The sequence below is a fragment of the Channa argus genome, chromosome 3 (assembly GCF_033026475.1).
Source record: "Channa argus isolate prfri chromosome 3, Channa argus male v1.0, whole genome shotgun sequence".
NCBI classification, from domain to species: Eukaryota; Metazoa; Chordata; class Actinopteri; order Anabantiformes; family Channidae; genus Channa; species Channa argus.
In genome coordinates this window covers 24,267,738-24,280,301 of record NC_090199.1, presented here as the reverse complement: position 1 = coordinate 24,280,301, position 12,564 = coordinate 24,267,738, and the positions used below count along the sequence as shown (strand labels likewise).

Here is a 12,564-nt window from a genome sequence, read left to right as displayed (position 1 = left end):
TATTGTCATATAACAGACAGACTTGTTTTTTTTATCCTACACAGATCTGTTGGAGACTTTCCAGCAGCACAATGCTCTTTTGGAAGAGATACAGAAGTGTCTGGAAGCCTATCTGGAGTCAAAGAGAGTCATTTTTCCCAGGTACACACATGCCTGGTTTGGTGCATATTAGAACAACAGAATTGAAAGCATACATTATAAACTTTCTTTATTTTTTGTCATAAATTTGAAATCTAATGGTATAATATATAGGCGTGTTGCTCTCCAGCCTAAGAGGTTGTATTCTAAACATTTTTCTCAGTGAGTGCTGAGTGATAAACACTATTTCTGATGTTTACTGATATTCATAATCTGCAGTATACTGTATGTCTCCTGCAGGTTTTACTTCTTATCCAATGATGAGCTTCTGAAGATCTTGGCCCAGACAAGAAACCCGCAGGCTGTGCAGCCCCACCTCAGAAAGTGTTTTGATGCCATTACACGGCTAGAGTTTGCATTGTTACAAGAACAACCTTCAGGTGCAATAGGAACAGCTCTGGATGTTGCAGAACAGAAAACTATTTACAGCAAAGACATACTGTATATGGTTTCTCCTGAGGGAGAGAAGGTCAGGTTTGATTAACCTTAACATCTTTGGTCATCATTCTCTCAAACTGTGTTTTGCTCCCCCTGTTATTCCTTTGATTTAGTCCTTGCTGGGAATGAGGCTAAATGAAAGGGAAAATATACCCGTATGGTACTTTCCTGTTAACACACACTCTAACAGTAGTTCACCTTGTCATACTGCTTGAATGACACCACTTTCCTCACACTTAACAACCCTAAAGGTGATTTGAATATAACAGATTCTAAAAATATGGAAGAACGTGTACAAGCGGTACTTAAAGCAAAAACTGGACATGCCAATTTCTGATTTGTATTGTTTAAGACATAATGAATGCATCAGAAAAAACAAATAACTGTAGAAACTTGAGATGGTAACTAATTCCAGTCTGCCAGGGTGGAATTAATAGACCCTGTTTCTTCAGTGTAAGTCTGTGGCAGCTAGTTGTTTTTGTTCTGGATTTAGTTTTCTTTGTACCCAATGGAGCCTGGTCCCTTCTCACTTAATCATACCACAGCAATCATTGTGGTATGGTTGAGATCTCAAGTTTCGCAACAAGGATGATGAAACATTTTTGAATGTACTGGCAATTTTGCTTGCATTGATTACTCATTCACTCGCCCTATCACACATGGGGCTTTTTAAATTTAGTTATCACCGGTGCAGTTCTTTGATCATAAAGGGCAAATAAGGGCTGTGAACTAACAATAAGGAATCACAGTGAAGCTGTAATAAAAATACACGGCAGACGTAATCACATCCTTAACTGCCACTGATGCTTTCTTTCCTCTTCGTAGGTGGGTTTAACTAAAGGTCTGAAGGCACAAGGCAATGTGGAAGATTGGCTTTGCAAGGTTGAGGAGGCTATGTTCTCCTCACTGCATCGCTTCAGTAAAGCTGCCATTGCAGACTACCAGATGAAGTCACGGGAGGAATGGGTGGTGGCTGGGCATCCAGCGCAGGTAAACACACATTCTTGCACACTTAGGGGTGGATGAGTAGAACCCAAAGTTTTGTTTACATGTAGGTTAAAATAAATAGGTATAATCGTAAATATTTAGAACTACAAAACAGACCACATGATTCCATGTTTTTTGAAATTTAAAGTGTTATTAAATGCTAAAATGATTGAGCTTACAGTGCATATGTTGCTTATGTACTAGAAACAAACTTAGCTGCATTATGTGGGGTCAGACACAAAATACAATGTGCATCTCAGCCTCGGATAGGGGTTGGGTGAGGTTCAGGAAGAAAAATATGGCCTGTTCCATGCTCTCACATGACAGTTTAGTTTAGTACTTAATGTTTGTTTGTTGGACCACCAGGTGGTGCTGACCATCTCACAGATGATGTGGTGCAGGGACATGGATGCCTGTCTGGAAGGAGATCACGACCACTTTGCTGCCCTGCAGAAATTCGAAGTCACCAACTTTCATGTAAGCCAAACATATTACTCTGTTGCTGGTTTTTGTCTTTATTGTTTGTTAAAAAAAATTGGCTTAGATAAAACTAATGTGTGTTTGGCTGTGTTTTGACTTTTGAATTTCAAGTTTATAAGCCAAGAATGCTGGTGTATTTCTTTGTGTGTTTTTCAAGAGGCTGAATGCCTTGGCAGGACTGGTACGTGGACAGCTCCCTACTTTACATCGTAATATCATCACTGCCCTCATCACCATCGACGTCCATGCCAGAGACATTGTCACTGATCTAGTACGGCAAAAGGTAGAGTAGTACAAATACACATGAAGACCTGCTTATGTGTATTTTACATGTGTTTACATGGTTTGGTATGATGCATGTATTGACTGGGAATCACAAAGGATTTGTTAGACTACACATCCTCAAAACTACTTTATCCTTCTTTTTAGGTGGACACCAGTTCTAATTTTGAATGGCAGAGACAGCTACGCTATTATTGGGACCTGGACCTGGACAAATGTGTAGCCACTATGGCTCTGTCTACGTACATTTATGGCTATGAATACTTGGGAGCCTGTCCTAGGCTGGTCATCACCCCACTAACGGTGAAACAAAATTTTATCTTAAAGCCGCACATGCTAACTGTTAGCATAAAGTTAACTATCAATTAGACAGGATTCCAGTATAAAAGATAAAAGTCCTGCATACAAAATGTTTCTTAGGTAAAAGTAGTATTAGCTCCAAAAATACTTGCAGTACCAAAAATAAAAGTGCTATTTAAAACAAAATGAATCCATTTCAAATCAGTGAATATATTATCAATGGATTATAATTATTGATGAATTAATGTGTTCACCTTTTGAATTTTGCAGCTGGTAAAAGTGGAGCTTATTTTAACCATCTTATATGCTGTTTTGACTCTGAACCTTCCTGGTTTAAATTTCACTCATTGTTGGGATAATGTAGAACCCACGCAGTCCTTATGTTAAATTTATCTAGTTGAGTTGAGTAGCTTTTTTATACAGCTCCACTGTGTCTCTGGGTTAAAAAAAACTTATCTTGGATAAATTTGTACCCATGGTAATGAGTAAGCGTAATGTTTGTGTAGGTGTTATGTTGACCCACCACATACGTATAATTCTTAGATTCATACTGATTTGAAGTACCTTGAATTGGAAGTCTTGTCATTATATTTTATTTTGTATTATTAATTAAAGTATCAAATAAATCTAGTGGTACAATATTTAAAATATTTGAAATAGTGAAGTCATGCATGGTATGTAGAATGTGGAAATTCTTAGTAAAAATACCTGAAATGTGTACCTAAGTGAAGGAGTTCAGTAAATAAATACTATAAGTGATTTTTCTAAAATACCACTGTGCAAATATTAGAACACTGAATATTTTGGGTTCGTTTGATAACTTACTGAACTTTTTGTTAGTCACAATTGAAATATTGCTCATTCTGCTCTAATATGCAGGACCGTTGTTACCTATGTCTGATGGGGGCTCTCCAATTGGACTTGGGAGGTGCTCCAGCTGGGCCAGCAGGAACAGGCAAAACAGAAACCACCAAGGACCTGGCTAAGGCCCTGGCCATCCAGTGTGTGGTCTTTAACTGTTCTGATGGGCTTGACTACAAGGTCAGAAATAACAAACTGCATTTATCTATAACTCACATTTGAACATTCCTTTGCTCCTTTATCACGGTAGAAGGTGTGTCTTTGCCTTTTGTTTCCAAAAACTTCACTCCAACTGCATTTGTTTGCTCTGTTTAAATCAACCATCTTATTCTGATTGTACATACGAGGTGATGCCATAAGATGGCAGTATTACAAAAGTATTCGAGCCACATACCCTATGCCAGTTAACGCACTTACTCACTTGGCCCTTAACTGTAGCCTTAAGCTATATTTGAGCATTTCCTCTGTAATCTTAAAAAACATCTTAAGGCACATCTTGTGCCTGCCCTATCAATAAGGCAGTCATATGTGATAATGCAACTTTCTGATGATAATTTTGTTTAATTGCCTGAAAAACATGTATTGCCTTTTTGTAGTGTGTTTGTAGTATTTATATTTGTTAAATTTAGATCTTAGTGAGAAGATCAAACTGTGATACAAATCTAAACAACGTGAGATTAAAGATTCCCCACAGAGGATTGGATCTTGCTATCAATCCAGCATTGATTTTAAAGCTCTTTTTATTGATCTAAATCATTAATTGTTTCTGTGCGTATAAATCTTGCACACAATTTGCTGATGTCACCCATAAGCGATAACCTTAATTTATTCTTTATGTCAGAATAAATATATATTGTATTAGCCTTAAAACTTCAGTTTGGGCCTTTAACCTTGAGGCACTAGTCTGCATTCCAATTTAATGTTAAACAGTGCCGTGTCTTAGAGTCACTAGAGCTTAAAGCACATACTGACAAGCCAGCTAAAAACCTATTTTGTTTATGTCTGCTGTAGTTAGGTACTGCTAGAACACACCTGAAATGTACAGGGCTTTAATTTAGCCAGGCTAGTATTACAGCCCCCTCTGGTTTTTTGCTTTAATGTGCAGCTATAGTATACTGTGCCTTTGAAACATTTAATTCGCAATTATTACTTCTGTCCATTAAATGTTATTAAGTTTGACCATTGTTTTTTTTATTGCCTATGGAAGAACATAATGCGTATAAAGTGAAATGTGTACACCTCCAATAGCAAACAGGGCTGTTTGCGATGTTTCGATAAAGATGGGAATTACCTTAATTATTTTACTGTAAATATGCTACGATTTATTTTTTTTACTTATTTTCAACAGAATGGTTTGATCCTGAGCTCATTGTAAATGTGTGCAGCAATGTAATTATTAAAAAGGGCACAAAAACATTTTGCTCATTTAGTCACATTTCTCTCTTCCAGATGATGGGACGTTTCTTCAGTGGTCTTGCTCAGTCGGGAGCTTGGTGTTGTTTTGATGAATTTAACCGAATAGACATTGAAGTGTTGTCAGTCATTGCTCAGCAACTCATTACCATAAGAAATGCTAAAGCTGCAAAGGTATGCTCTTACTTAGAGAACCAGTTACTCGACTCTGTAGTGAAGTTATAATGTTCTGCTTTCTCACCGTAAAGTCTTTTTTTTCTATAGGTACTGTGTCTAAATGTTTTGCCCACAACTATACATTTTATGCCATTCTTGCCCTCGATGCATACATAAATGAAGGCAGAAATTTAAATCCAAAAGTCACTGCCACACACACTTTACCTGCTTGTGAACATGTTTAAGGCATATACTGACTCATAAACAAAAACATCTTACCCAACTTTGGTTTCTATGCAGCTGTCAAGGTTTCAATTTGAGGGCCAAGAGATCAAGCTTGTGATGACGTGTGCCGCATTCATCACTATGAACCCAGGTTATGCAGGCAGAACAGAGCTACCTGACAACCTTAAAGCTCTCTTTAGACCCATAGCCATGATGGTACCAAACTATGCACTCATTGCTGAGGTAACGGGCCCTGTGAACGTATCTGGTTATATACATTATGCTTGTCTATTTTTAATTCATGGCAGTTTATTATTCCTCCCTCCAGGTGATTTTGTATTCAGAGGGATTCGAGTCCAGTAAGACCCTAGCAAGGAAGATGACCCAGATGTACAAGCTTTGCTCCGAGCAGTTGTCCCAGCAGGACCACTATGACTTTGGCATGAGAGCTGTCAAGTCTGTCCTGGTCATGGCTGGGTCAGAGCATCACACTAATATATGCACTTACACATGTGCATTCAGTTATACAGAAAGATGAACAACCGTTCATTCATCTAGAATGTTTTAGATGGACCACTGAATTTGACAGTCGGCAACACACATAAATACATTCAGTATATGTAGTATCAATATACGATAGTGATTGTATTGTGATTGTACTGTTTCAGTTAAAGTGTAATTTCACTGTGTATTATTTGTGTAAATTCCTTTTCTTAGTTAAATGACCAGCACATATCTTAAATGGTTGAGCTTTAAGAGAGACAAAGAACAAGATTAGGTTGACAAAAGACATGGCGACAGTAATAAACACATTATTCTTTATTTGCATGATTACAAAAAAAGATTTGAATGAGTGCTCCTGACCATATTTAGAGAAGCTCATGCTTTCACCAGTTATTAGCTGAAGCTCAGAGAACTGTTGTAATTGGCTTGTAATTCATTCTTTGTCTTTGCCTAGATATTAGTCTTCTGGGTTTGCTCCTTCCACGCTAAGCACACATTCATTATCCATTGCTGTAGGGTCTCTAATGTTTTTTTTACCCTGCATTATTTATTGAGTGGAGCCAACTTGTTGTGAAGTACAGGTTGTGCAATATTGAATTATCAGCTTGTGGTGACTGCTCTTTCTTTATTACATCTGTATTTGTAATCCATCCAAGTCCATTTGAAAAAAGAACATGTTTCGTGTATGACCAAGTTTAAATGAAATTAATATAAATTGTACATGTTTATAGGTCTCTAAAGAGAGAAAACCCCCAACTTAGTGAGGACGTGGTTCTCATCAGAGCATTGAGGGATTCCAACCTGCCCAAGTTTCTCACTGATGATGCTGTGCTTTTTGGGTAAGCCTATCAAGCTTTTTTTTGCAAGAAAGTATAGTTGACTGTTGTTTCCCCAAATGCATATATACTGGAAAACAGATCATCAATTTGATTGGTTGCCAACACTTAAACATTTTCTTTACATTGTTATACTGCATTTGAGTGAGTGTGAGTGCATATGTGCCCAATATATCACTTGGCATCCCAGTGGTATCCTGTCAGACCTGTTCCCTGGTGTGTCTATCCCTGAGCATGACTATGGTGTGCTGCAAGTTACCATCATGGATTCTCTGGTTAAGCGAAATCTGCAGCCACTACCCAGTATGACCAAAAAGGTACTGTGTGATTGTAAAAATAATGTTTCTTGATTAATTTTAATTGAATTACAAACACTTTTTTCCAGAGAGGTTGGGACTAAATGTGAAAAAAAATGCAATTTATTACAGCTCTATTTTTGATTGTAAATGGGAAAGAGGCAATATATTAAATGTAGAGAAAACGACAAAAAATTGATTGTTTTTTGAAAAATGTGTGCCCACGTTAATTTGAGGCCAGCAAAACATAAAGGAAGAGTTATGTTTTTAGGGTAGTGCTGCCTAAACTTGAAGAGTTTTGGCTTTATTTTGTTGTGTACACTATTTTCTCTGGATTGTGTTAATCTTATAATGATTTTAAGTACTGTAGATGTTGAATCCCCTATCTACTTGCTATTTCACATTATTTTTAAGTTGTTAAACTATTTGTCCACTCAGTCTTTAAAAGAGTGGTACCAAGCAGTTTTTCTGACACACTTTGCTTCTCTGGGATGTCCTGATACTGACCTGTTGCCATGTAACCGCATTAGATGTGAGATGTTCCAGTAGGTGTTTTAATTTTTTCAACATTATGAAACCTTTCTAATAATTTTTTTTTTTTGCCAATCCGAACTTTTTTTTAAATGTGGTGCTGGCATCAAGTTCATAATTAAAACATATTTTAAATAAATTATACTATTATATTTGTAAACATTTTTACAATCACAAATACAATTTACATTCTATGCAACATCCCAACTTCTCTAGAAATTAGGTTTGTAGCTATACAGTAAATATTTTACTCTTGGTAAAAGCACAAATTACTGTATATATACCTTAATAATAAAAAAGTATACTGTATATTCATTTTTCATACTATCACTCGGCCCCATAAGTGCAGTTTGTTTTATTTGGAAAAAGTATTGAACATGTATACATTGGATTTTGTTATGTATGACAAGCCTATCATTCAACCACTTGTCTTTGCTTTTTCTTTTTTAGGTGATTCAATTCTATGAGACCATGTTAGTGCGTCACGGTGTGATGTTGGTCGGGCCAACTGGTGGGGGTAAGACCACTGTCTACACCATCCTGGCGGACACACTGGATACCCTTCATCGCGCAGGGCACAACGCTAACAACCCCTTCTATCAGCCAGTCAAGACCTATGTCCTAAACCCAAAGTCTGTCACAATGGGAGAGCTCTATGGAGAGGTACCTCAGTATGAAAGGGAGCTTAAATTATAAATTGCATCTTCCATTCTTTCTTTGCCCACATTTATTATTCACCTTCAATCCTTAGGTTAACACGTTGACACTAGAGTGGCGTGACGGGCTGATGGCTCTGAGTGTCCGTGATGCAGTCAGTGACACAAGTGACGACCACAAGTGGGTGATCTGCGATGGGCCAGTTGATGCTCTATGGATTGAGAACATGAACACAGTGCTCGATGACAATAAGATGCTCTGTCTGGCTAACAGCGAGCGTATCAAACTAACTTCATCCATACATATGGTGTTTGAGGTTAGAGCTGAACATAATTGGAGTGGTGTATGATCTGTCACATTTTAAAGTGGTTCCACTGTATTGGGCTCCTAGATCAGTGTATTCACTCTTCTTCATTAACTGTGTTTTTTTAGGTCCAAGACTTGGCTGTGGCATCTCCAGCCACAGTCAGTCGCTGTGGGATGGTATATATTGATCCTGATGAGCTCAAGTGGATGCCCTATGTACAGACATGGATCAGTGGTCTTGGAGACAAGGTATCTCTGTCATTTATAGGTGTTGATTTAAACATCTATCCAAACATCAAACAGAATGTCAAATGAAAGTTTTTTATCTCTCCCGATTATTGCTCTTGTATTTTTTGCATACTTGCATGTTTTTTACTATGTGTGTACTGATTTGTGAATGGTAATGCAGTATTACTTCATTTTGTATTAATTGCCATGTAGCCAAATTACCTGACAGTGTCTGACTCTTGAATATAAAGACCAATTTGAATATTTATTGTAATTTTGTTATTTGCAGAGTAAATGACTAGAAAACACATTCTATGTGCACAGATTTAGCCACACACACATGTGATACAGTATCATCCCCTACAAAGTATACTCGCCTACACATTTCAACAGCTAAACAATTCACGATATACAAAAAAATTGTGCAAGAGCAACAAGCTCCTATGAGCTTATACATTGTCATCTGTCTAAATAACAACATAATAGCAAAACGGCAACATTACAATAAATGAAAGATGAAGTATGATTATCTCACTAAACTGCTTTCTGCTTTCTCTCTAGCTCCCAGATACAGTGTGCCAATACCTGCTCGAGCTGTTTGAGCAGTATGTGGAGAAAGGACTTCATTTTGTGTCCAAGCATTGTTCCCAGGCAATTCACCAGGTGGACATAAGTAAAGTCACCACTCTGTGCTCCCTGCTGGAGGCACTGCTGTTGGGCACAAGAGGCCCGGACCTAAAAATGGTACATTAAAGTCTACTCTCACTTTATCTTAAGACCCATCTAGGAGCTTCAGATTATGACAGTTTTGCTCATGTTTTTGCAAAGATCTTGATTACAGTCTTAGGGTATTAAGTTTTATGAGAAAAACCCAACCCTCCTGCTCAACCCATGAATTTAGCCATATTCATATGTCTCTTTTGAAAATTGAACCCTACAAATACAGCGTGTATTTGACAAGGCCACTTAATTTTGGTCCATGTTGTTACTTGCTGATTGAGCTTGTTTCTCTTTTGGGTTTGTGTCCATGTCAGGATCCCAAGCATCTCAACAGTGTACTATGTCAGACCTTCATATTCAGCTACCTATGGGCAATAGGCGGCAACCTGGCCAGTTCTAACTGGGACGCTTTTGACAGTTTTGTCACAGGGCAGTTTGAAGACAACAACAATGCTAAGGTATATACCTGTGCACAGTTACATACAGATATATTAAAATATATTTAAACCTTTTAAATACCACATAATTTCATAACACAATGACACATATTAAGAAAAGAGTGCCACAACTCCAAGCCACATGTAATGTTTTGCTGTTACGTCTTCTCTTCACTCACTCACACTCAAACCACATCTCATATCTGTATTGAACAGTTCTGTTCAATAGTACTGTCCATTCTCTTTTCCAACTCATTTTCTGGTATTAGCATGAAGTATGGGGGAAAGCCTTAAGGTTAGTTCATATATAGTACAAAATGTATTTCACAGTGGATGTAGAGTATGTAGTTTGGACCACAGCTTATCTTAAAAATGATTCTATTCTGTAATATTAGTTGCATGTATGAAATTAAGACTCAACGTCCATTTTGGACATTTTAAGGGTTACAAGGAACATATTGGAGAGGTAAATCAAATCAAAGGATGAGCTTTGTGTCAAAGTTATTGGTGTATATGATATGGATAAAAACTGTAAATAAAGGCACTTGGAGGCTGATATTATTGGTGCTTTAGGAAATGGAAATTGTATTGTTTGCAAGGTCTGATTTGTGTTGTGGTTGGGGAGATGATAGAAAGAAAGCCTTACTGAAAGAGCTGTAGAGAACAACCATGACTTACCTACCTGAAGGTGAGATGAGCAGCTAACTGAAAGGTTCATAAAGGAAGCATCTGCAACTTCTGCATGTGTCAATGATCCACATCTGTTTTATCTTTTTGTGCATAAGGGGGTTATGATGTTGTTGGTTTTGTGATAGAGTGAGTATTGTGAATGTACAGCTCTGAAGCTTAGGGGGGATATTAACTACACCCATCAGTAACAGCGGGATCCAGGGAAACATATATATTCATGCCACAAATTCACGCGCCAAAGAAAAACCCTGCAAAGCGATGTTATTACATAACTGCAAAAGAAATCATCAGTGGAGTAAAATTTGTTTGTTTAATACCTTGTTTCTAAGAATTCTTCTTATAGTCTAATGAAGGGACTTAGATGCATTTTAATTAATTTTATTAATTTGTGCGTAAAAGTGCTGATTATTGTGCATTTATATGTGCTTTTTAGCTCCCGAAGTATGGTACCCTGTGGAGCGTGTATGTGAATTTTAACTACAAACGTCTGGAGCCATGGGAGACAATTATCCCTTCATTTGAATACAACAGCGAACAGCCCTTTTTTGAGATGCTGGTTCCTACCACAGATACTGTCCGCTTTAGTTACCTGATGAAGAAGCTGCTATCCGTGCGACGATCTGTACTTTTTACTGGTGATACTGGAGTGGGAAAGGTAAGAAATGGTAGATACAGTTAAATCAGTTGTGACACACTAGTATACAGTACTTTAGATGCTATCAGAATGAGCTAATGGATAGAAGCAATTTACATTTTTATTTAATAAATGGGCAAATACCAAAACAACCCTTCACAGCTGTTGTATTATAATTCTAAATTTTAAGAGAATTATTGAATCAAATTACACTTGAAACAAATGGAAAGAAATGTTACAATTGGTATTGCAATCCAGATAGTGTAGACAAGAAATAATTGGTGTCAACATTATTTAACAGTTTCTATGTGTGTCTTGCAGTCTGTGGTGGCTCGGAGCCTCCTTAATACTGTACAGGAAAAGGCAGGATACCTTCCAGTATACATAAACTTTTCTGCTCAAACCTCCTCTGCCCGCACGCAGGAGATCATTGAGTCCAAACTGGAGAAAAAAAGGAAAAACATTCTTGGTATTGGTTTTAGGTTTTCATTACTACACAATCAATATAATGAAAAATCTCTAAAATCTTTGAAAAGGCCAAATTATCTTCCATCTCATCTTTATGAGCTTTTGCAAATATCTTTGCCTTTGCTAAAGAAACTGCTAAATGTTCCATTAGACTGGTTTCGTGATCTACTCCTATTTTGCCCCAATGGAGTTCAAAAGGGCCAAACCTAAAATCCTTACCTTTCTGCTGTTCTTCTTCCCCTTTTGTAGGTGCTCCTGGTAATAAGAAGTTGGTGGTGTTTGTCGATGACCTAAATATGCCAAAGTTAGACAGTTATGGGTCTCAGCCCCCCATAGAACTTCTCCGTCAGTTCCAGGACTTTAATGGCTTCTATGACAGAAATACCTTCTTTTGGAAAGAGATCCAGGTACACATTTACACAAATGAGATGAGCTAAGTCAGTGTTTTCCATACATACAGTACACTTGGGTGGGTTAGGGTTAGATTTAGGGTTAGGGTCATGTTTTTTTAATCTGTCCAAGAGAATGATTATGTCTGCGATCATTTGATTAGGGGAGTATTTCCCCTTCACTCTACTGAACCTGTAGACTACTTCCTTGCTGCTTAAAATGTTCAACAGCATCTCACATCACCTGTTGGTAATGTTTATTCAATGATTAAAAATGATTGAAAAATTAGTGACGGGACAAATTAAATGTATTGTCTGCGTGTTTGTGGAGAAACTGGGCTCAATACAACACTGGTGCCTGTGCCAAAGATTGTCTATATGAGGTAAGAAGTACAGTATCACTGTAAAACAACTCCGAAAAACCATTGGACTAAGTGTAATTTAATGGGAATAGGGACTGATTGATTTATTCTTCATTGTTTTTAATCTTTCCCTGGTGAGTTACGTAAGGACTGTGATTTTTTAATGTACATACACGTCTTCTTTTCATTTGGGCTGTTCCCTTTCAGGGGTCACCACAGCGAATCA

At 37.5% G+C, this 12,564-nt stretch overlaps 1 protein-coding gene across 1 annotated transcript in view; it reads left to right on the top strand.

Moving 5' to 3' along the window:
* Positions 1 to 12,564, top strand: part of dnah6 (dynein, axonemal, heavy chain 6) — a 55,990-nt gene that overhangs the window by 11,237 nt on the left and 32,189 nt on the right. The window contains exons 25-44 of the mRNA XM_067499205.1: positions 45 to 141; positions 379 to 607; positions 1,402 to 1,566; positions 1,930 to 2,040; positions 2,201 to 2,326; positions 2,473 to 2,628; positions 3,505 to 3,666; positions 4,936 to 5,073; positions 5,356 to 5,523; positions 5,609 to 5,757; positions 6,516 to 6,623; positions 6,811 to 6,937; positions 7,898 to 8,110; positions 8,199 to 8,420; positions 8,537 to 8,659; positions 9,200 to 9,382; positions 9,673 to 9,816; positions 10,919 to 11,140; positions 11,441 to 11,588; positions 11,837 to 11,994. Of these exons, the coding sequence (XP_067355306.1) occupies positions 45 to 141; positions 379 to 607; positions 1,402 to 1,566; positions 1,930 to 2,040; positions 2,201 to 2,326; positions 2,473 to 2,628; positions 3,505 to 3,666; positions 4,936 to 5,073; positions 5,356 to 5,523; positions 5,609 to 5,757; positions 6,516 to 6,623; positions 6,811 to 6,937; positions 7,898 to 8,110; positions 8,199 to 8,420; positions 8,537 to 8,659; positions 9,200 to 9,382; positions 9,673 to 9,816; positions 10,919 to 11,140; positions 11,441 to 11,588; positions 11,837 to 11,994 (3,149 nt within the window). The remainder of the gene's footprint in view (positions 1 to 44; positions 142 to 378; positions 608 to 1,401; positions 1,567 to 1,929; positions 2,041 to 2,200; positions 2,327 to 2,472; positions 2,629 to 3,504; positions 3,667 to 4,935; positions 5,074 to 5,355; positions 5,524 to 5,608; positions 5,758 to 6,515; positions 6,624 to 6,810; positions 6,938 to 7,897; positions 8,111 to 8,198; positions 8,421 to 8,536; positions 8,660 to 9,199; positions 9,383 to 9,672; positions 9,817 to 10,918; positions 11,141 to 11,440; positions 11,589 to 11,836; positions 11,995 to 12,564) is intronic.